The sequence below is a fragment of the Jaculus jaculus genome, chromosome 12 (genome assembly GCF_020740685.1).
Source record: "Jaculus jaculus isolate mJacJac1 chromosome 12, mJacJac1.mat.Y.cur, whole genome shotgun sequence".
Lineage (NCBI taxonomy): Eukaryota > Metazoa > Chordata > Mammalia > Rodentia > Dipodidae > Jaculus > Jaculus jaculus.
Window position 1 is genome coordinate 35,621,888 of NC_059113.1, and position 25,211 is coordinate 35,647,098.

The window sequence follows — 25,211 nt, forward strand, 5'->3', positions numbered from 1 at the left end:
CTGGATGCAGCTGAGAACCACTGCCGGGAACCCTGGAAGGCTGGATGCAGCTGAGAACCACTGCCGGGAACCCTTGGAGGCTGGATGCAGCTGAGAACCACTGCCGGGAACCCTGGGAGGCTGGATGCAGCTGAGAACCACTGCTAGGAGTTCCGGGAGACTGGCTACAGCTGAGAACCACTGCCAGGAACTCTGGGAAACTGGGTACAACTGAGAACCACTTCCAGGAACACTGGGAGGCTGGATGCAGCTAAGAACCACTGCTTGGAATCCTGGGAGCTGGATATAGCTTGATAACCACCGCTAGGAACCCTGGGAGCTGGATATAGCTTGATAACCACTGCTAGGAACCCTGACAGGCTGGATATAGCTGAGAACCACTGCTCGGAACTTTGGGAGGCTGGCTACCACTGACAGTCACTGCTAGGAATCCTGGGTGGGTGGATACAGCTGATATGTGCATGTAGGATCCCTGGGAGGGTAGATGTTGCTGAGATCCATATCTAGCTTCCCTGGGATGCTGGCTCCAGCTTGAGAATCACTGCTAGGACACATGTACACCCACATGCACATAAATGGGAAAATAAATAAAATGTCATACTATTTTTTATAGTATTATTATATCCCATTTTTCTAGTGTTAGTATGACTAAGCATTTATTATATTATATTATTTAGTGATAAGGAAGGATACCTTCTAGAATCTTTCTGGTCATTAGTTCCAAACTTACTAAGTAAAAGACTCAATACCAAGACTTCAGGGAAGGAGAGGGTCTCCTCTTGAGAGGTTGTCTGGTAGCTCTTTTAGGCAGTTAGGGTGACCCCTGAAAGTGAAAAGGTAGGATGGTCTATACTTGCTAGAAATCAAAGGATGATCTAACTTCTTATCGCTAGAGCCTAGTTGCCTAAACCTGTTTTTCTAGACCTGAGCACCTCCCTGGGAGGAAGGTGTTCCCTAGGATTTAAATCTAATCCTAACAGTGTTGTTGATCAAGCTCAGACCCCAGAACTTGGCCCTCTCTGGCTCACCTGAGCTGGAAAGTAGGGCCCACCACCATAAAGGTATAAATACATTTGTGAGGAGAGGGCACGTTCTCTGAGCTGCCTGACCACTTGGGAACATCCAGCTGCTGTTAAGTTTCCCTTCCACCCAGGCCCAGCCTGGCTAAGCCAAGGGGAAAGCCCATAGTCCTTACTCTCCATGTGGGCTCTTCACCCCCTCCAGCTCCCCACCACGGCAGGAGCTCTTGGAACTTTTTCTTTTCTGTCCACAGTTTTTCCAGGCTTTCCACATGGGTTTGCAGGCCACTTGGGTGTCTTTCTTTGGTTCTGTACTTCCCTAAATAAGTATAATAATTCTTAATGATCTTTCTCAAGATTTCTTTATTCTATTCTTTGTTTAAAAGTAGGTATGGACCTATGCTTTAGGGCTCAAGGATTATCCTGAACCCCTAGCATCCTGTTGCACTGTTTATTCATGCTACCTGGAATAAACTGCTTTCTCTTTTTGCTTTTTGCCTGTGTGTATGTGTGCTGGGGTGACTGTGTACATGTGGAGGCCAGGGGTTGACCTCAGGTGTCTTCAGTAACTGTCTAGCCTATTTTTCGTTTTAAACAGGTCTCTCACTGAATCTAGTGCTCACTGATTCAACGAGACTAGCTGGCCAGTAAGCCCGAGGAGTCCACCTGTCTCCCTCCTCCCCAGTGCTGGGATTACAGGTGCATGCCACCTGGCTGACAGTTTTACATGGGTGCTGGGACAAGCACTTCATCACTGAGTTGCTGCCCCAGCTCCTGAACAAACTTCTTACGATATAGTCTTAGTTTCCTCCTTTGTGAAGGCAGAGATACATCATAGACTTGTCTAAAGAATGAAATGCAAGAAAGATGTAAATATGAACTTGGCAGAGTGCTCACTACCTGGGCACAAGAGCTTGCACTTACTCATTCTTTCTTTTATTCATTCAAATTTCTTGCTGCCTATATAGTCAACCACACACTGTGTGGCAAGTGATTGGAGCTACATGGGGGTGTTTCATCTAGAAAGGAAGACAGACATCAAACACAGAAACACAAGGACTATAAAATTAGCTACGTGAACAGGAGCACTTGAGAGGAGATCAGTATTTCAATGAGGAGGACTCACTGAACTGGAATTGGAAGTAGAAGCCTTTTAAACTGCCCATAAATTCTTGCCCTGGGTTAGTTTTCAAACCTATGGACTTATGAATATAAGCTATTTTTATATGCAATTGATTGCAATTTACATTAGAATTTAATTTTGATATATCAAACCAAAAAAAAAAGAGCCGCAGTTAAAACTAGATGGTTCTTTATATGTTAGTGGTTCAGCCCTCCACACAGCAGCTATAAGGGCCTTTGTTAATATTAGAGGTGCATGTGAATAGGGTGTGACAAAGCAACATGTGACACAACTCAATAACTGCCTAATAACTCAAAATTCAGAATAAATATGAACAAGCAAACAGCAATGTGTGATAGAGGATGGGCAGAAGAGGACCCAGTGATTGTTCCTGAACTTAAAAAAAAAATTCTATAGTCATTCACTCACTCATGCAAATAGATTCACGGTTCATGCTGAGGGTTGAATGATGATTTATTTCAAAACTCATATGTGAAACTGAATTACATTTTAACTTGAGGTATCTTTCCACTGGGCATCATTGCATGGGATTTTTCTGCTTCTGCCTTTCTGCCCAAGGTACTGAAGAAGAGAAACTAAGACCATCAGCGGGGGTTTGTCGACACATTTCTATGAATTATTTCCTCTTCCCTTGACATTGCTTGGTTTCCCAAACATCAGTCCCAATGCAGATATAATTAAACAGACTTTTTTTGGTAAATATTAGAAACAAAGAAAAATACAAGCTTTAATCTAATGTCTAGTTATTGCAGTAAATAAATGTAATCTAAATTACCTGAGTTTTACAAAACCTCCTAGAGAAGTGTGGTCTTTCTGTTTAAGCAGTGTGTCAGGAAGTCTATGAAATGGTATATGAAATTGAGAAAACTCTGTATTGTGAGTAGCTCTGCAGGTAATTGGTTTATATAAAAATTAATCTCATACTTCTTAGTTACCCTTCCTGGATAGATGATTTTCAAATCACAAAATAAAATTTTCTTTCTTCAAAAACAAAAGAAAACCTAAAACCTTCATCAGACCCAGCCAATTTAGCTTTAATTTCCTGCATAAGCCCCACATTTGAGCTTTGAAATGAGTTTTCTGAGAATGTCTCCACAGATAACTGTTCTGTTCTGCACATGCCTCCCCTGAATCTTATTACACACTGTTTCTGAGCCAGTCTCAAGTCAGCAGCACTGCAAGGCCACAGAGACCTGACGTGGCATCAGAACTTAAGGAAAATGGGGACACAGTATGCATTTTAAGAAGAAGATTAAAGCTTAAAACACATATAAGAAGAATGCAAGAAATAGCAAATTTTGTATTTATTATTTACTATATCAGGGCTAAATATTATAATAAAGCATTTTAAGGTAGAAAACAGTAGATCTGAGCTAAATAACAATTTTGAAAATCAACTGAAAGAAACTTACTAATCTAGGAGCAAGATAAGAATGTAATGATGCCAATGAATCCCTAAGGAAACACCCCAGTGAGCCCTACCTGGGCGCTGTGCCCCGAGCACCTCCTCAGGCAGAGAGAGGAGGACCACGACCACCACGAACTATACTATGCCAGCTCAGTTTATAAACGAAGGGAAGCTACTTGGGCAAAGACTTTAGAATTTCAGAGGTGTTTCTCGTGCTTTGATCCAGTCCATGAAAACCAGAGTCCCAGCGCTACAGTTGAATCTCATAATCTGTTTCTCAAACCACTCGAGGGCAGGGGCCACCCACAGAAACCCCCATTCCTCCTCGCTCACATAATACACAGGGCCTGCCACATGAGGATGCACACTTTCCTTTTTCCTATTGAACCAGACGGTTTAATTTTCTTACCCTCCTTTCAGTTTTTAATTTATAGGTCTCTATAAAAAAGCAGCTTTTTTCACCTATACAAAATAGAGCCAATAAATTTTAGAGTCTTTGCAAAGCTTTAATAAAATACAACTTATAAAATGTGAAGCCCAGACACAAAGCTATCTCCCTGCAGTTTGGAGACTACGTGGGAGCTGTGCTGTGTGTGGGGGTGTGCTGCCCTGAGAGGCAGGGCTTCCTCTGACTGCCATCTCCCTACCTCTCCTCGGGGACTGAATCTTTGGTCACAGACAGCAGTTTGCAAATACAGAGCTCTACAGGGAGCAGGCTGGCAACAGAAAGGAAGTCCGTGGGCCCACTTCAGAGGAACGGTGCTGGAGGTGGAGGCGCTACTTAGTCTGCCTGGTAGACATAATGTGGGAGTGCATTAAAGCAGCCCGAGAACTGGGGTTTTGATGTACGTTTATGTTTAATTGTGGGCAACTAAGAAAAACCTAGAAAGAACATCGTGCTGCACCAAGAGGTCTCTCCAGGACTTTGATGGCTGTTGTTTTGCTCTCCTGGGTCTAGGTGAAAAGGTTTCTTCTGGAGAGAAAGTACCCAACTTTGGCTGGGGGTGTAGCTCAGTGTGAGAATGCTTGCCTAGCATACCTGCATCCCTGGTCCATCCCCAATACCACCACAGACACACAAACAACATAATGACAACAACAGAACTTTTCCAGGACCATCTTCCGTCACCCTTCTCCTCCTGAGCCCCTCCATGGCTGGAAGTGTGTTTCCACGTCTATTCTGGGACTCTCAAGGCACTCTTGGTCCTGGTGCTCTCATGATCTGCTGCCTTACCTCTCCATCCCCTGTGCCTTATGTTTCAGTGCAGTGACTCTGCAGCATTCAACTTTATGTTCTATGTACCTAAAGACGGTGCCCAGAAGAATGTGAAAGAAAGCATGGAAGAGAAAACAATGCCCTGATGACCACTCCCTCCATCATCTGGGCATGCCCAAGCTTTTCACAGAACCTTATCAGAGTAAGCAAACATTTTCTTATATGATCCTAGATTTCTGGTAACAGTGTTTGCTCTTGGCATGTTTTCCAAGTGGCTACAAAAAAGTAATAAAGGATATTTTCTGGTTATGAAAGAGACATGGGAAATTGAATTCATCACCAGTGGCACTAATGTCAACAAATGCTCACAATTCAGGGGACTTCTCAACAGTTGTGACCACTTCCTTCTTCTTTCTCGTGACTATACGAGGAGTGTACCTACAGAGTCCCAGTCTCCTCTCATCCACCCACCCCAATGACAAGGCCTGCAACGTATGGAGAATTTCTGTCGACTGCTCATACTCCTGCTCATACTCCTGAATTTTCAAGAATAAACTTCTCTACCTTAACACCTCTGTTACTAAGTTGAGACCAAATTTATTCTTCCTGCCACTTAAAATCACTGGTTAACATTACAAAAAGAAATTTTCATACTTATAAAATGTTTATGTTCTTATTACATTAGCAGTATACACACAGCAAGAGACTAATCAAAACAGCTCTGAGAAACTGCAGAGCTTTTGCTTGGTCCTGTATGCGTCTGCAGACCAGCGTGACTGGGGATGAATAATACCCACGCTCCCCTGTGCACAGAATGTTTACATTTGCTTAAGTGCTTACTGGTAAAACCTTCAGTAAATTTGAAAAATGTCTTCTGAAAATCCCTATAATACTTAAGCTAAAGCCTGTTCTTTAAGTTAATAATGCCAACTAAACAGTCCATTCATTTCATTTCTAAAACTCAATCTTCATCATTCATTTTAAAACCAGGTATTGGCTGACCCGATTCCAAGTGTTTCAATTTATCCTCCCTAAATAACCATTTGTTCTGCTCTTATCATGCAGCCTCTCGTTTGGAGCCCACACCTCAGCTTACAAGCCACAATTCACTCTCATCTGATCCATTAAGTTGGAAAAACTAATGCTGACATGTATTATTTTCCTGTCAGCACCACCACGCTGGAAAATGGAAAACTCAGAGCGACACAATCAAAATATGAACTTCTTTCAAAAAGGCCCAGTCCAAGGGCTCCTCTTGCAGGAAGTGTGAGCTTTCTACCCGGTCCTCATCAGTATCTTCTCTTCTGACCTCTCAGAGACCTTCTTGTTTGTACCGATTTATTAATTTCATTTACCTGCCATGTATGGGCTGCCAGTCTGTCTGCTCAGCATTCTGTGCATCTGATGAGCTTAGTACTCACATGACAAAAGCACCCAGCCTCAGACAAACCACATAGTGCAGATAACATCACAAGTGGTCAATAAATTCCCAACGAGTTATATAAGTGTGAAAAATAGATGAATTCTAAAACATTTAGAAGAAACATTAGACACTGGCACACTTTTTGGGGAAAGAGGAAAGGAATATTTCAAGGCAGGGTCTCACTCTAGCCCAGGCTGACCTGGATGGAACTCATTCTGTAACCCCAGGCTGGCCTTGAACTCACAACAGTCCTCCTACCTTAGCCTCCTGAGAGACCTGCTCTGGCACTCTTAAGATGAATTTTGATTAGAATAGACTAGGAAAAATGTGTATTTAAAAAATACACATGTAAGGCACATTAGAAATTTAATTTGGATGGGTGTCAAGTTTAATAAAGACTATAGATTAAAGATGCCTATATCGCTTTGTCCTCTCTTAGAATAAGAAACCCAGAAAAATCCCAGCTTTAATAGAACATGCCAGCATTGTAGAGAAGAGTTGCCAAACACAGTGAGAGGGAAGAGCAGAGGCTACAGAATCTAGCTGAAAAAGCAGAAGATGGGATAACACCTATGAGTCTTCATTAAATCTTAACTATGAAACAAAGACTTCCAGGTGTGTGCTGGGGGAGAGGTGGATTACGTTGTGAAGGTTACAAAGAAGGATCAGAAATAGAGACATAACATATTGCACAAGCTAGAATTAGGTGCAAGCCATCCCAGATCCAGTAGCTTAGATGTCCCTCTCTCCTCCCCTGATGTGTAACGGTCACTATGTGGACTGCCTCTGCCTCAGGGACCTGTGGATCATGAATGAAACAATCAGGCTCCCATCTGGGCTATCAAAGTTCATATTCTCTAAACTCAGGACAAGAGAACTGAACTGTAAGACTTTAGGGATTAAGGCTGTGGTTACCATGTTGACCATGTGTGAATTTAAGTAAAAGAGGATGAAAAGGGCCAATATTCAGAGTGAGAAATGAAGTACTGAGAAAAGCAGGGATGGGTAGTTATAGGAGAAGCCAGGCTGCCGCAGGAAGTACTAATTGGCCACTTCTCTGATGGGAGCACAAGAATCACTGACTTTAACCTTTTTAAGAGAGAAGACCCACCTGGCCAGATGCTAAGGCAGAAGAGAGTGAACCCCACAGCAGCATGTTTGGAGGTCTTAGGAGATACTTCAGAGTCCAAGCTGACAACCTGCTTTCAGACAAGCTGATCTCCACAGCTTAGAAGATCACTTTGTAGACAGGTGTCACAGTCACCTCCAAGATGCTGCAACAAACTTCTAAACCATAGTTTATGGGAGGAAGGTTTTTATTTCAAGTTTACAGACCCAGGGGAAGTTCCATCAATGGTGGAAGAAGCTATTTCCTTCCATACATCCAACTGGAGAGAGAAAGAGAGAGAAACAAAGAGGGAGGGAGGGAAGGAGGGAGAGAGAAAGAGAGAACAGCGAGAACAGCAGCTAATACCAAACAGCAGCAAGCATGAACCCAGAGCTCAAACTACTCTGCCTATACCTTCTGGCTGGAATCAGATCTGCTCCCTGACAATTGCCAAAACAGCTGTTAGACCCTGGTAGCTCTAATTTGCTGTGGAAAGCTCTTGATTTTTACCTTCCTTAGAACTGAGGTGAATATTGGAAAATATTGAAGATATTCACTTTTAGCCATTCCTGACCTCTCCTTCTGGCTATGTATGTATGTTCGTTCGTTCATTCGTTTTCCTTCTATCCTCCCTCCATCCTTCCTCCCCTTTTCCTTCTCTTTCCTTCCCTCTCCTTCCTTTTTCCTTCTTCCTTCTTCCTTCCCTTGCTTTTTTTTTTTTTTTTGGTTTTTGAGGTAGGGTTTCACTCTAGCCCAGGCTGACCTGGAAATCACTATATAGTTTCAGGGTAGCCTCGAACTCATGGGGATACTCCTAATTCTGTCTACCGAGAGCTGGGATTAAAGGCATGTGCCACCATGCCTGGCCCAGCTACCTTTAAAGACAACCAAATCTATTTCATTCCATTAGGATCAGGTACAAAGAGATCTGCAGGTTTACCAGGAGGAGTAGTCCAAGGATACTGGACACCTATGTGGCATGGAAGGAAGTTACTATGAGAATATGACAGTAGCAGAGAAACAGGAGGCCTAGAGACCTCAGAAGCAAGTCTCCTCTTGACCTCACATACAACAAATCCCCATTTGAACATAAGTGGCCAAACTTCCTGCAACCACAACTCTTCCGGCTGGAACATGGCTGACCTGACATGCAGCCCTGGGGAACTGTGGTGGTGGTGTGGCTACAAGTTAATAGGACCAAGCTCTGTGGTAAGGAGCTGATGGCAGAGGTTAAGACATTTCCATTTAAGACCCCCGGAGCACTTCTCTCCAGACTTCCTCCCTCCCTGGAGGCAGACTCAAGAGCTCTTTAGCCAAAGGCACCCTGACTCCAGACTCTCTGCCCCTGGGAAGCTTCCTGAGTGGTGGGACACAGGACTCATATTCACCATCACCAAGTGGCCCCAGGCCATTAAAGATCTGATAAATAATTCTACCACAATGGTCCCAGAGCCGAGGTAAAAAGCAGAAAGTCATGGGGTCAAGTGCTTCCACAGGAATTGTCTTTGGTAAGTAGAACTTGCAAAAGGACGTTTCTATTAACTGTCTGCCTTTATAGTAAGACAGCAGTGTTCTCTGTGATAGGCACCCCATAGAAGTTACCACAAATGACTTCTGCGTCTCCCTACATATTAGCATGAGTTCAGACATACCATTTTCACATAGGGACACCTTTTTTTTTCCTAGTGCTGAAAACAGAAAAGTGGTATTTTCCAAACAGGGTAAGGGCAATAATTTTTTATTTGTTTAGGGCTTTCCTCCCCCCCCCCCCTTTTTTTTAAGACAAGGTTTGAGACAGGCTGTCCCCAAACTTGTAAATCTCCCGCCTTGCCTCTTCTAGTGCTGGGACTACAGGTCTATGTCACCAAGCCTTATTGGAATTTTCTTGGAAACATGAGATAAATAATATTACAATTTTATAAGTTTATTCTCATTATAATTTTACTGTAAATGCTTCCCTCTTTGATATTAAAAGAAAAAATAACACTACGTTTCTATATTGCTTAAAATGCAAGGAATATGCTTTTATTATGGATGACTATTCAGAAAAATCAATCAACTTACCATTTATTAGCTATATTTCATGTCACTTTCTCCACATCTGAATCAAGCCAGACAAAAGACCGCACAGTGCAAAGAAAGTCAAGCAGCACCCGGCTGGTAATGAAGGCTATAATAGGTCCACATGCGTTTTCATCTTTTTGAAACACTGTGGAGCTGTAGTTTATTCAGTTTATGTAGGTCAGCCCTAAGGTGGAAATGCATTATGCTCTAAATTATCCTTTAAAATCCCCTGAAGTCATCCACAAAGAACATGCAAGGTTACATCTATACAAGTCTGGAAAATAATGACTATGCTCACTAAAGTTTGAGAGTAACCAGTTAAATATAAGGAAGGAACAAAAGAAAAGGCCAGGGATATAGCTGGGAATTCAAACTCCTTAGGATAAGAGGGAGAAATAGGCAAAAAGGAAGGGGGTGAGGGAGGGAGGTGGGATGAGCAGAGTTCATCTGTGGGAGACTAGGATCCCTAAAAGAATAGGGAGAGGCTTAAAAGGCAGACACCCTACCCTCTCAGCTTGATCTGTAATGGATGTAGCAACTTGAATTCTGAGTTGAGAACTTCCACTCTCCGGTGACCTGTCTAAAGCCAAACTGTCATACGTTTCTACTGAGACCTGTGATGGTCGCTTTCTTCTTCTTGTGATCTTCTCCCCCAGGGTAGTGGAGGGATTCTTTCGATTTAAACCTGGCCCTAGTGGTCCTATACTCATATTTCACCTCTGGCTTCCCAGTTTATACTGGATTCAAACCAGTAACATGGTTACTTCTGATTTCACCTGATACCTCTCTCTGTTCCTTGGGTTGTGACCACATTGTCCATTGTGTTGGCCATGATCTTTTTGGTTGTGTATGTGCACATGTGTGTAGAGCCCAAAGGTAGATGTAAGGTATTTTCCTCAATTGTTCTACAACTCATTTTTCTGAGACAGGGTCTCTGACTGAATCTAGAGCTCATCAAATTAGCCAGTATAGTTAGCCAGCAAACCCCAGGAATTCTTTTGTTCTCATGTCTCCAAAACTGGGATTCCAGATGTATACCATATCTGTCATTTGCATGGATGCTGGAGATCCAAACTTAGGTCTTCATGCTTGTTTAGTAAGCACGTTACCCACTGAGTCATTTTCTTAGGCCCTTGCATGGTGTTTGCTTTATTTTCTACCCAGTGAAGTCTTTTGGTATGCTAAGGTGCACTCCCCCAATCTCAAGGCTCTCCACTCATCTTCGATTCCTGGCATGCTCACTGCCTGAATAGCCTAGGTCATGTGTGCAGCGGTGACAGTCAAGAAATATTTCTATTTTTGTATCGCTCAGTCATTTCTACTTCTCTATTACCTTTCCGTCCACCTGTCTCATTCATTGGTCCATCCACTGGGCCGTCATTAACGATATATATTACATATGCTTGAAATCATCACAAACTTTTGTCGGGATCACTGAGTAGCTATCATTTCCAAAGGAGGTGAGCTACCCAGACAGTGAAAAGGCAAGGTAAGTACAGAGAAGAGAAAGTGGGAACACTAAAAAAAACAAGCAGCTCCATGTAGCCACAGTGTTAACACAAAATAACAAGAGAAAACAAGCCAACACAGTGCAGGATGAGACTATAAGGCTTGGAAGGGGACAGCTCTGAAAAGGCCTTGTATGACACAATTAAAAATTAAAACCAAGTATTTTGTCTTTAAAAAAATATTTATTTGACAGAGATAGAGAAAAAGGAGAAGGAAAAAGAGAGAGAGAAAGAGAGAGAGAATGAGAATGGGTGCCCCAGAGCCTCCAGCCACTGCAAACTCCAGATATATGTGCCACCTTGTGCACCTGGCTTATGTGGGTACCTAAGAATCAAGCCTGGATCCTTAGGCTTTGCAGGCAAACATCTTAACAGCTAAGCCATCTCTCTAGACCATATTTTACCTTAAATATGTTTGGTTGGAAAGGGTGAAGCCAGAAACTAATGTGATCATTTAAGGAAGCCATCTACCAGCTGGATGGAAGAGAAAGGGGTGACAGGAAAGGAACAGCAGACAGTGAGGCTTAGGACAGCCTGCAGAGCACTGAGGGTGGCTCGTAGCAGCACGGTGGCGATGGCACAGAGACTAGCATAGTCCAAGGGGCTGAAAGGCATGGTTTGTTGAATAGTCTCAGAATGATAAGAGAAGGCCCACAATGGCTCATGGGGTCCTGGCTTTAGAATATACATGAAAATGTGTATAGAAAAGAAGAGACTGGGAAACACACAGAGGGGGAGAAGGCTGAAGGGCACCCCACTAGAGACCTTCAAAGGGTCTGGACTCAGAACAGTGATCTGGGCTGAAGGAATAGACCACATAGAGAGTAAGGGCAGGGAAGATGAGAGGGAGGCTAAAGACGACCAATCAAAGAGCAGACAGAAGAGATAGAACAGAAAGTAGATGCAAATGACAGCCAGAACCGGCTGTCTCTTAAGCATATTTTAGTTCTCAATTCAAGTCTTCATTCCCTCAGATGAGTTATCCATGACCTCTTCCTGTGTTTGGGCCAGGCACTCTTCTTTGTGTCCACATGTCACCTAGAACTTGTCCTATGGCAATGCAGCACATTCTGGAAGATGATGCAATAGTTGACAGCCCCAGAAGTGTGTCATAGTCACTGTTACACCTCAGGATGTACCACAGTGCCTGTGTGGTAAGCACATTGAAGACTAGTGAACTATACCTTGGAGAGTACTTAGTGTCCTCTTCATAGATAAGTGTTATTATCTGCTCAGTGTGATTCTCTCTGTGGGGTACATGTGCACTCGTGTGCCTGTGTGCGTGGAGACCAAAAGACAACCAGCAGTGCCGTTCCTCAGGAGCACTGTCTACTTCCACTGAGATGGGGTTTCTCATTGGCCTAGGACCTGCCAAGTATGGTAGGCTAACCAGCGAACCCCAGAAATCTGTCTCTCTTTACTTCTCTACTGAGCTTACAAGGATAAGGCACCATGCCTGGCTTTTAAAATGTGTGTTCCGGAGACTGAACTCAGGTCCTGGTGCAAGCATTTTATTAATAAGGCATCCCTCTAACCCCACTTCCATGTGATTCTAAGATGAGAATATCATGTAATTTTCCTCTTTGTTATTCTAGGAAATAGCATACTTTTCTACACAGATCACATTCTCTGTAATGTGGTCTTATGGTGACAGCAAGAAAAAAGGACCAGTAACCTACCTGTCAAATCTCTAATGAGCAGCTCCTGCTATTGATTCAGTCCTGATAACAGAGCTTTCGCTCTGAGTTTTCATCTTTGCCAGAATTTATTTCTCCCTCTCTTTTAAAGTAACATTTTGTGGAGGTGGATACTATACCCAGAAGCCATAGATTGTTGGTAGAAAAATTTCAGTGCCAAGGGTGGGAAACCCTCCAGTGAGCTGTTGTCCAGGGAAGCCTCTGACACACCCAAAACATTACAGGCTATTGCCAAAGACACCACATGCTTGGGCTGCATGAGAAATCAACCCAGAGCTGAGATGGATGCCTGTTTCCTGTTGATTAGCTGTAAGGATGATAGAAAGAGTTATTAAGTTATCAATGGTCTTAACCAGAAGTAGACTCTGAAAGTTTTACAACTGGCTAGCCATGCCAAAAGTACCAACTGGTGCAATAGTGGCATGTCTGTTATGGGGGAAACCAACCACTCTCTTACTGGATTTGAAGCCCTCTCGATGGGAGGGAATTCATGCCAGGTACTGAAAACCTAATGAAAAGCCTGTGGTTGGGGAGGTCTAGCCCTAGGGGTGAAACTATTACTGTTGTCTGGCTAAATGAATATATTATGCCCACTAAATTTCTCTCTAAATACTTAAGTTTATGCCCATATAGTAATGCTACTCTCATTTTTGTTAAAAAAGATTCTCTTTTCCGATGGCGGTGATTACTGGCATGACTTAAAACTCACCCAAGTGCTGAGAAGTGATAGTGGAGGGTTCAGCACTAAGTGAGACATATCTATTATACTCTCCAAAGCCCAGGGACCACTGCGGAAGAGGTGGCTGAAAGAACATAGGAGTCAATGGGAAGGGAGGAGAGATTTGCAACACTCTTCCAGACTCACAGTGGCTGATGCTACCTACACAAGACCTGCATAATGAGGTCGAAATAGAAGAGAGACTATTTAGAAAAAGAAGGGAATCAGTAGAGAGGGGATTTGGGAGGGGAAGAAGGAAGATGGTATGAGATATTATAATCATCATATGTTGTTTGTATTTATGGAATTTTTAAATAAAAAAGTTAAATAAAGTAACTCCTTCCCTCCCTCCCTTTCTTCCTTCTTAACTTCCTTCCATATTCTCTCCCTCCCTTTCTTCCTTTACTTTTTATGTTATTACCTGATAAATAACAAAATATTTATTTTACAGCAAACTGTGAAAACAAAGTTCTGTAAACAAGACAACATTTCTCTAGAAGTTTTGAGCTCTTCCTTATGGGGCACTTTTATTTTAGCTGCATCATTTCCTTGAACCTGTAATTACTATCTCCACAGTACTGCTAACAGATACATAAGATTATGAAATGATCCCATTTAACATTGAGGAAGCAGCAGTGTGGAAAGTTTAATTAAATGACATGTTAAGCTTATAGTTAGGTAATATTTTCCAGTAGCTGGGCATTACCACGTTAAGAATATCTGAAGACCCAACTAGATGTTTTTGTATAAGAAATTAAAAAAAAAATAGGGCTAGGGAGAGAGTTAAATGGTTAAGGTGCTTGCCTGCAAAGCCTAAGGACTCAGGTTCCCAGTACCCACATAAAGCCAGATGCAAAAGGTGGTACATGCATCGGCAGTATGTTTGCAATGGCTGGAGGTCCTGGTGCATCCATTCTCTCTCTCTCTCTCAAATAACAAATAAATTGAAATAAAATTAATGAACTTTTCCCAGTGCCAAATGAAGTTGGAGTATACTCAGTCTTTCTAGTACATTATGTTTCTCTGATATTCACCTTAAGGGCAGATTCAATTTATAGAGTGTGGTTATTTACCCTTCAGTGTGAGTTTCTGACGTGACAGGAAGAAGCTCAAAGCCCAGCTTCCTGTTGACAGCAATCATTTACAGCCATAGTACCTTTGTAAGAAATGACCAAACAGGTAGCTGAGTTTTTTTTTCCCATAATAGTAAGAATAACTAGATAGAATTTTAGGAATAACAGAAAAATAGCTGTGGATTTTTTTTTTTCCTTTTCTAGGCAATATCAGCCATGAGGCATGGCAGGAAACAGCATTTAACAATAAAAGAATTCGGCTGGTATCATAATCATCATCATCATTATCTTAATCTGGGTGGCATACAGGTGGCATTCAAGTTGGAGATGCTGAACTTGACAAAGGGTACCATTGGGACCTTTAGCTGACTGCAGGTACAAATGTAGAGCTACTTGGGCTCGCCTTAGCCCTAGGCCATTTTCAATCAAATCCCACAGCAGGACATGCTCCTATTGATCATAGAAAGTACCTGTCCTCTTCCTTTCAGTGCCCAGATTTAACAGCCCTGCCTAGCTCAACATGTAGAGATGTATCCTTGGGCTGTGATGTCCACCTACACACTCACGCCTCCCCACTATAGCCATGACTACATACTACATACCCACATGTAGAGACACATCCTTGGGCTGTGATGTCCACCTACACACTCACGCCTCCCCACTACAGCCATGACTACATACTACATACCCACATGTAGAGACACGTCCTTGGGCTGTGATGTCCACCTACACACTCAGGCCTCCCCACTACAGTGGTTTGCATTGTGAGTGTCTCCTCCTATCTGTCTGGTGCACATGAAGGAACGTCCTGGAAACTTGCTATTTGCTTTCTCTACATGATAACCTCCACGAGGCACTGACTGGAAATAAGAGAGACTCACTGATTTTAGAATGGTCAGCGTAAGCCATTTGACCTTTTTATTCTTTGGACTACGATATATATTAGAGTCAAAAAAGAATTTAAATCCTCATTCATGGGTCTCCAGGAAATAAAATATTTAATTATTAACCATTAGTGTTATTAAAATATTTATGTGCCTTTTAGTTCTACTTAATTGAATTTGGTGGAAAGGAGGGTAATGGAGACAGTATGTTACAGCTTTATCAGTTCATCTGAAAAACTAGGTTTCGGTCGTGTCCTTCAGAGATTGTATATAGATCTGTCTGAAAATCACTTGTATTACAGCAATGTTTTGATTTTTCAGCACTAAAGAGAAACAAGGATTAAGATGCAAAATTGAATTTAATAATAATAATAATAAAAACCACTATCACATCATTCCCGCAAAAGCCCCTGTAAATCTTAGTGATATCTTCAGTGCTTTGGGCACATTTGGGCAGAGTAGGGGCGTTCTGCAGATCCATACCAATTTGTCCCTCTGAACAATAAGTGTTCTTTTCTGTTTACAGCTTGAGGCAAAGCTTGGGAAATGCTTTGGGATGAACAAGCCAGTGAATGTTGTGGAACGTGCAAGAGAATAATACTCATAATTTTACCTGATCTGTCCACGAACCAGAGGCCTGTTTTTTGTTCTGTTCATGTTTGAGTCAAATGGCACCTCAAAAAACTGTAAAAGAAAAACGACAGCAAAGATTGACTACAATATGAAACAATACTGGTGCTTTAGTAATGAACACTTTTCACAGTAAACTTCATCTTTCTTTCTTGTTTGGGTGGGGTTGAGGACAGGGTCTAGAGGCTTCCTCCCCACTGGCCTGAGCCACATCCCTGCTCATCTCACCTTTGATATCATCGAGAATACCCTGGCATTTCTTGAAGAAAAATTCTCTGGGAGAGACAAAATTTAAGACAGTGTGCATCGTCAGGAATATGGACTTTTATCCACTTTGAAAATCACTTGTTAAATATGCAGTTATAATCCTTTAAGTGCTGTTTTAGGTTTTCTGTAAGTGACCTCAGAGCCTTTCACACATCTCACTCCCTGTGAATCCAACTGCCAGGCTAGTGCAGCCAGCCAGAGGCAGTGCTGAAGGAATCAAGGCCAGGTAAACCCTGCACAGGTGTTTGGGTGAGATGCACTTAGAAAGCCCCTTGACTCTGCCCATCACAAGCCAGGTCTCCTGGCAGTGCCACGAGGAGCTCTCAGTCTGGCAGCATCGACAAGGGACTCATACATCACCTAAAAGTGAAGTGCACTTGTTTATTACCTGCCGAAAGACCAAGTCCAGGGGATGAGGAATCATTTTCGCAAACCTTGACAATTGCAAAACAGGTTCTTAAAGTTATTATCAATGCCTCTTACTTTTCAATTTTTTTTTTTTTTTTTTTTTTTTTTGTATAGCAGAGTAATCCAAAATCTGGTCAGGCAATCTGAGAAAATCTTGGACTAAATAGGCTTGAGACCAATCAGTAGAAGAAGCAATAATTCAATAGACATTAGTATATCTCCAGCTATGCTCTTAATAACTCTTGGAGCTGTTCCAAAATGACTCAATGTTCAAATCATATTGTACGATAAGGGCTCTGAGAAATACCAAAGTGAAGAAATTTAATTAATGTTGCTTAGCCAGTGTTTCCAAAACTTATTTGAGCATGAAATCTTTTTTTTTTTTTTTTAAAGGAAAAACATGTCTGGCCTGAGTGTATTTAAGTGTCAGTAATCATTCTTCTATGTGCAGTGCACTGCAAGCTTTCTGAGTTCTATGCAGGTAAGAAAACTACCACTGCTCAAGACAGTGAAGAAACAAGTAATCATTATTATCTACTGATAAGTTCACATTAAAAATCAAGGAAATTTCATTTTGAGCAATTCGAGAAATTTAGAATTTATCTTTTTAATACATGGTATATATGGCAAGCTGGTTTACCCTTAATTTTTTTTTTAAAAAAACAGACATTTGGGCTGGAGAGATGGCTTAGCGGTTCAGCGCTTGCCTGTGAAGCCTAAGGACCCCGGTTCGAGGCTCAGTTCCCCAGGTCCCACGCTAGCCAGATGCACAAGGGGGCGCACGCGTCTGGAGTTCGTTTGCAGAGGCTGGAAGCCCTGGCGCGCCCATTCTCTCTCTCTCTCTCCCTCTATCTGTCTTTCTCTCTGTCTCTGTCGCTCTCAAATAAATAAATAAAAAAATTAAAAAAAAACAAACAGATATTTTCCTTACATTCTGCACTATACTCAGAGATAGCCTTTAGTTTCAAATTTTCTACTATGACTTAATATATTATCTTAAACACAGTGATGCCCAAGGAGCTTGTCCCTTTTCACTGGTCTCTTTCAGGTGGCTATAGTCAGAGCAACTAAATGTTAAATGAAATAAGATACAACAGACAAACACTGCGAGTTCTCTCAGTTACGAAGCTAAACCAGTCAGCCTGAATTTGGACTAGTGACTGTAACAGGCTGGGAAGGGTGGGATTAGGGTGAACAAAAGAAGGTTGGATAACAGAGCAGGACCAAGTTCTTATGTCCTAAACATGTAGAAGACTTCCATGAATAAGATAACCTATTTTGTTTAGGGGACACCTGGAAGAGCTTGATAGCTCCAAACACAAACAAATGACAAGAGCTATCAATCACTCCAATTTGTTTAGTACGTTTTTGTAAACACACTGAACACCATTAATATGCATAATTAATACATATTAACAGAAATCGAATTTACAAAAAGCAACGAAATTCTGGGACTCCTTTGTATCCCTGGTTCGACTCACCCATGGCTGCATGAGAAGACACCAGAGGGCAGTGCCTATTCCAGGTCCTTGGGCAACTCTACTTGTTAGGTATACCATAAAACCACTTGCATACTGATAAGTATTCAAGCTGCTTTTTTTTATCCAACTGCATTTTACACATGGGTCTTAAACATGGGTCCACATATATTTACAGTTATTGTAATCTGACAATCCCATAGGACAGTCTCCTCCTTTTGAAATAAAGGCCCTTCTCTCCCTAGGGCCCACTACTTAGGGGTTTCTGTGTCTATATCCTTCTAAAGCTCTTTGTTAACACTCATAATTCAGTTCATCAACTTTCCTGAGCACCCTATCTGCCACACAATGTATATAATGTTCAATTAGTCAGTACTTGCTTTCAAGATATCAATACTCCCTCATTTTAAGACTTGCAATGGCTTTTCTCCCCATTTTTTTGAATGATTAGAAAAATAAACTAAAAAGAACTTTTGAAATCAGGAGTAGTGGCACCCTACTGTATTCCTGGCAGGAGAACCAGGAGTTTGAGGCCAGCCTGGACTATATGATAACACACACTAAACCACAAATGATATTAAGAAGAAGAAACAGAGCTGGGCGTGGTGGTGCACACCTTTAATCCCAGCACTTGGGAGGCAGAGGTAGAGGTAGGCGGATCACTGTGAGTCTGAGGCCACCCTGAGATGACATAGTGAATCCCAGGTCAGCCTGGGCCAGAGTAAGACCCTACCTCAAAAAAAAAAAAAAAAAAAAAGATGAAACAAATAGAAAAAGAAGAAAATAATTTTGTGACAAGTAAAAATCATCTGCAAGTCAAAGTTTAATGTCCACAAACAAAGCTTAATGTAACTTGGCTACACTGCCACAGTGGCTCATAGCATCTCAGCAGTGTGGGGAAGCGGCCACCCAGAACGTATAGCCACAGAGCTGAAGACATTCACAGCTCTGTTCTTGGCAGGAAGGCTTGCCCACTAGACATACTCTAAAGATAGTATATCTAGAGCACAAAGCTTGGCATACAGAAGGTGCTTCATGCTGAAGTTAACTGCCATTACTAGTGGTGTGCATGGCTGGCCAGTGGTGACGCTCTGGAGGCGGTTGAGGACCTCACGCTATGCCAATACACCGGATCCCATCGTGTATGTATATTTTTAACTGATCCCTATGAAACCATTTACAGAATGGTTCTGACAGGAAAGACAGACAATGATGAGATCTGAACAAGGCAGTGCTGGTGGAGAGAACCCGAACCAGCATCACACTGTGCCGCTGACACAGTGGGTGAGCTTGTCCACAGCACAGACTGCAGGCCTCTGTATTTACCCTCCTTCCTGTCCATCACCTCCCTGTGTGCAACCTTGACTTTCTCCTGACCGCTAGCATTATACTGTCACTTGATTCTTTTCCAAACTTTTCATTTGCATGGTAAAATGTAATCACAAACACAGTATGTCCCCAATCGAGTTTAGCACAACTCCATGAAGATCTGATACTTCCCTACAGTTCTTTATATCTTTGTCAAACATAAAACTTTTTCTCTATAACCCAGGTTAAAATTTTTAGACTTTGTTTTGATTGGCTTTAGTTACTGGCCAGCTATACTCAGTTCATCCCCAATTCCTAATAAATCGGACTTCATTATCACTCAGATCCACCCTCATGGATCCTCTATGATTAGCACTATTAGGAAATCATAATAAAACTATCTGCTCACAAATGTTTAATGATCTTCCTCATCTCTCTCCAATGGACTCAGAAATATCCAAATTCTTTAAAACATCATAACAAACTTGGTAAGGGAGGAGACTCATATAGTTTCTGATTCTGAGGATGAAGGAAAAGTCTGAAGTCTTAACTTTCCATAGTAAATGAGACCCATCTTTTATCAGAGGTACCATGAGAATTAAAGACACAGTCCCATGAGGCACGATGGTATATCATGAACAGAGCTCCTACTCATTTTCAGCTGCATCTTTACCCACTGATTTGACTGCTGCTCCCAAAGTCTTTGGGAGCTTCAAGATTAAATTCAAATTCAACTGAAGCTCTAACTGCTAACCTAATGTGATACTTCTTTGTTTCAGTCCCCAGCACTTGTCCAAACCACAGGCATATGATTATAAAAATTCAAAATAATCCAAATAAATGTGTATCGAGAATTGCATACTCTAAAAGGTAGATCAATTGACCACATTTGTGTATGATTTCAAATCACAGCAATGTCATTATGATTGATCAATTAAAGTACTGACTATTCACTATAAGGTCAATCCATTTTTACCAACATAATATGAAATTTAAAGTATACAATTTAGTCTTGATATATGTACATATATCTACCACGGTCAAGACACTGTACACATCCACCACCCCAAATGCCTCACTGAGGCCTTCTTTCTTCACTTACTTCTCGTCATGTGGCAGGTACTAAACTGCTTTGAGTCCCTATCGACTGTCTGCATTTTCCAGAGTTTCACGTAAATGGAATTACATGGTATATATTGCTTTTGTTTAGACTTTATTCACTTATCTAATAACTGACAGCTGTCACACTACAGAGTACATCAATAGTTTTCACCGTTTTTGTTTGTTGCGCATGTGTGTCGCGCATGCACTTGTTTATGCTGATGCTGCACCATGTAAGCTTGCCTGTGGCAGCTGGAGGAGACTGTCAGGTGTCCCATTCCATCACTAGCTCACCTGTTTTCTTTTTCTTCCTTGTATTTGAGTCTCTTACTGATTTTTGCCATCTGATAGCCCCAGTGATTCTCCAGTTTCTGTTCCCCACAGAACTGGGTTTATAGACATTTGTGGCCATGCCCAGCTGTTTAGGTGGGACCTGGAGATTTGAGGCACTTTCAGAGGACCTCTCATGCCCTCACATTTGCACAAGACATGTGCTTACCTACCAAGTCATCTCTCCAGCCCTCCTCTTTGCTTGTGAATTATTGGGTAATATACCATTATATGCTAGTATCATGATCTGTCCACCGTCTGACTTGTTGACAGATATCTGATATTTAGGTTGACATAAGAATATCTATAGTAGTTTCTGATTACCATAGAGTGCCATGAATAGCTGTGTATATCTTTGTATAGAGATATGTTCTTAATTCCAAAAGTAACTATGCATGAGCTTATTATAGAGAAATGTGTGAACTGCTTAAGAAACTACTGAATGGCTGCACCAAGTGACAGTACCATTCTACATTACCACAGCACTGTGAAGTTCCAGGTTCCCAGTTTTTGGAATCTACGTTTTGTAATTAAGTGGTGAGGAACTATACACATCCAAAGCTTGCCAAGGGCAGAGGAGATAATGCGAGGTTGTTAGCAGTAGTATCTTCGTGGATATAGCAGCCAGGACTCTATGGCCAGGGGCAGAAATAAAGAATATGAGCTAGGGGAAGTTTTTCTTATTTTGATATAACCACAATTTATGTAATGTAAACCCAACTTTTGTTCTGCTTCCTTTGAGACAAGATCTCATTGTTTAGCCCAGGCTGGCCTTAAATTCACCCACCATCTTTCTCCCTTGCCACCTGACTATGGGGATAATGTGGGCGCACTACCAATAACCCAATTTTTTATTCCTCTCTCCCATTCTCATACTATTTAATAAAACATGTGGTTAACAAGCATTTATTTCCACATCTCTCTCCCATCTCATAACATCTAATATAACATGTGGTTAACAGTATTTAGTGCAGCATCTCTTTCTCATCTCATACCATCTAACCTGTGAGAAACAGTATTTAGAAACCCCTTTCTTTCTTACTTACGAGAAGTTGCACACTATTAAGGATATTGAAGAAAAGGAATAGCACTCAGAAATGAGTAAGTAATTCTATTTTTTTTTCCTCTTGAGGAGTAGATGAATGGTTTTGTTGTAAGAGTGGTAAATTAATCATGTCCAGTACATTAGGTATGAAGGCTACACTTGGGTGCCAACCACAGAAGGATAAACTGTGGTACTTTGTGTTGTGATAGTTTGGTTGTCCTGAGACTATACTGCCCACAATTCCCCTTCCTGCACAGTTGTAGGTCAGGGACAGCTGCAGAGAAGGTTGGCAGAGGTTTGCCAGTGGACATGCAGCACTGTTGCAGAATTCTTAGAAAGCTGGCATCGTTTCAGGGATGATTTGCATCCAGCACTCAGGTGTGGATTTGGCGGAGCACGCAGCTGGCTTCCAACAACAGTGGGCCTGATGCTTCTCCAGCTCCTGCCAGATCTCCTTGGGCTGCAGCTGATTCCTGAGTTCTTCCCACTTCTCATATCTGGGCCAAGTTTGTGCACAGCTCCTTGGCAATGTGCTCCAGCTCTTCTGTAGGTATGCCACCTACAGCACACGTCTGCAGCCTACAGAAGCGCAAAGACAGCCACGTAGTCCAGTCCATGATCATAAGGTTTAGCTTTCTTTTTCTCCTCACATATTCAAGGTGGCTCCCCCTCTTCTTTATTTTTCTGTTGATGGCTTGCCTTGCATTAGGCTCAGCACCAAATCACAAAGTAAAACCCTTTCATGACTGGGGTAGTTCACAGGCTCACAGACCAACAGATCCCCGTAATACAACCGTTATGCCCCTCACAGGACTCTGACACTCGCTGAGCAAACCCTCAATAACACAGGAGCCTTTTCTTTTCTTTTTTTTTTTTTAACAGAACCACTATTTAATAAGCATATATGACTTGTCAATATATTCTCTATCAATCCAAATGGCAGACTTCTTGAGATATGAATGTATAATTTTTTTTTATCTGGAGGGGGAGAGGGGTTAAAGTAGTGTCTCCCTCTAGCCCAGGCTGACCTGGAATTCACTATGTAGTCTCAGGGTGGCCTCGAACTCACAGCAATCCTCCTACCTCTGCTTCCTGAGTGCTGGGATTAAAGGCGTGCACCACCACACCTGGCACAAATGCATAATTCTTAATGTTAAAGAGAAACAGTGTGACAACATGAAAGTGATAAATAATTTATGTAATGAGCCATCAGGCAACTAATCATGTTTATCTGCATGAACTGCATAAAAACAGCTAGAAGTGACATGCAATTTACAAGTATTAGCAACCCTTTACTTGTCAGTCTGTGGAGTCCCTATTCTATGCTGAACTAGCTGAAGTCAGTTTAAAAAAGTTCTGCGGTAAATGGTCACTCCACTTCCCTTCCCCCAATTTTCAAACAGTTTCTTTAGGTATCAGAAATAACCTTTCCTTTATAATTGAAATATAAATATTAATTTGATTTAAAAGGACTGAGGATTTTAATTACAAATTATTTTCTGTATATGGTTAAAACATATCTGCTATAACATAGAAACCTGTGGATAAGTAACCACCTTGGGAGTTGTAAATTGTATGGAGGGTGTGCACATACATACTTGCTCCTAACTCAGGAGTTCCAGTGAGCCATTTCATCTGGATAAGAAAGGGTATAATTGTTTCGATATTTCTGGAGAACCATCCATCCAGCCATCCCAAGATGGCAACTGAGGTATAGCATGTATCAAGGAACTCCAGGGTGCCACAAATTGGCAGCAGCTTTGGATTCCAATGAATGCTTAAATTTATTAGGACAAGCAACATCTGGGCAGAAATACCATGCCCACCAAGAATTATGGTTCCTTTCAGTGACAATCCATCTGAGAACCAAGAGAGAGCTCATGCTACTTGAATCTGTTTTTCATGCATTTTCTAGAATGTGTTTTAGTTAGGTTACTGCTCTGGTTCAGATATTTAAACCACATTTCCAAAACATAATGCACAGTATATTTTGAGAAATTTAAACAGTTTAACAGTTATTGTAGATCTTATATATAGCTGGCTTTACTCACATTTCCCCCAGTGCTTTGTAATTTTTTTCAACAATGTTATCATTTAAGTTGGCTCTAACTACTTCTGAGGCTGTCAAGTCAAATTCTTTCAACTTGTGTTGCAAATAAAAGACAAATGTTGTAATATCAACTCTCGGGATACATGGTTTTACCCCCTTTTCATATATAGTTGTCCCTTTGTATCTAGGGGAGATCAATTTTAAGACTCTGCACATATCAACCTTTGCAGATGCTTAAAGTCCCATACAACAAATATGGTGAAGTGATTGCAGATAACACAAACATACTCTCATAATGCTCTGTCAATTCTAGTTACTTATATTACTGAATATAATGCAAATGCTATGTATGAGGCTTAATTGCTGGCAGTCAACTTGATAGTATTCAGAAGCACTATGAAAACAAATTTCTGGTCATGCTTATGATTTTCTAGATTAGATTACCTGAGTTGGGATGACCCACTCTAATTAGAGGCAATGCCACCCCATGGGCTGGGCTGCTGGGCTGCAGGAAAAGGAGATAGCTAGCTGAGTATCAACATCCACGTCTCAATTTCTTCCTCCCTGTGGATGTAACAATATGATTGGCTTATTCCTGCCAAGCTTTCACTGCCAAAAATGGACTTCCCCTAGAAACTGAAAAATGAAAATGAACCCTTTCCTTCCTAAAGCTGCTTCTGATTGGGTATTATGTCCCAGCATAGTAACTGATGTGGGAGCTACAGGATTGAATGTTTGTCTTGCTGGTCTTCAGTTTTGGTTTGGTCTGATCTTTTCTTGCTATACTCCCATCCCTCCTTTTTGGAATAGAAATATATATTTTGTGCTATTATATGTTAGAAGTATGCGATTTTTATTTTTATTTTATAGGGCTCACAGTTAAAGACTGACTTGAGTTTCAGATGAAACTTCGGGCTTTTGAATAGAATTGGGACTGAGAAAAACTATGGGGATTTTTAAAGTTAACTGGTTGTATTTTGATGGCCAGGAGTTTATGGAGTTCATGGGTGGAACATGATGGTTTAAATGTAAATGACCCCCATAGACTCAGGTGGTGGCACTGTTTGGGAAGGCTGTGGAACCTTGGGAGGAACTATGTCACTGGGGGGTGGGGAAGAAGGGGGTGGAGGTGTGACAGTCAAACCCTGTTCCTTTGCTCTGTCTCTCTGTACCTCCTCCACACTGATATGTGGTTGTGACACTGTGCTTCTGCTATGCTGTTCTAGCCATGATGTAGTTCCCCTCAAAATTGTAAGCCAGAAGTAAACTAATTTTTCCTTAATCTGTTCTGGTCAGATATTGTGCCTCAGCATTGAGAAAGTAACTGCTACA

The 25,211-nt window shown here is 41.6% G+C and overlaps 1 protein-coding gene across 1 annotated transcript in view; it reads right to left on the reverse strand.

Moving 5' to 3' along the window:
- The window catches only part of LOC101602722 (protoheme IX farnesyltransferase, mitochondrial), a 135,967-nt gene that overhangs the window by 20,673 nt on the left and 90,083 nt on the right, over nucleotides 1–25,211 (reverse strand). The window contains exon 5 of the mRNA XM_004663111.2: nucleotides 15,876–15,946. Coding sequence (XP_004663168.1) covers nucleotides 15,876–15,946 — 71 coding nt within the window. The remainder of the gene's footprint in view (nucleotides 1–15,875; nucleotides 15,947–25,211) is intronic.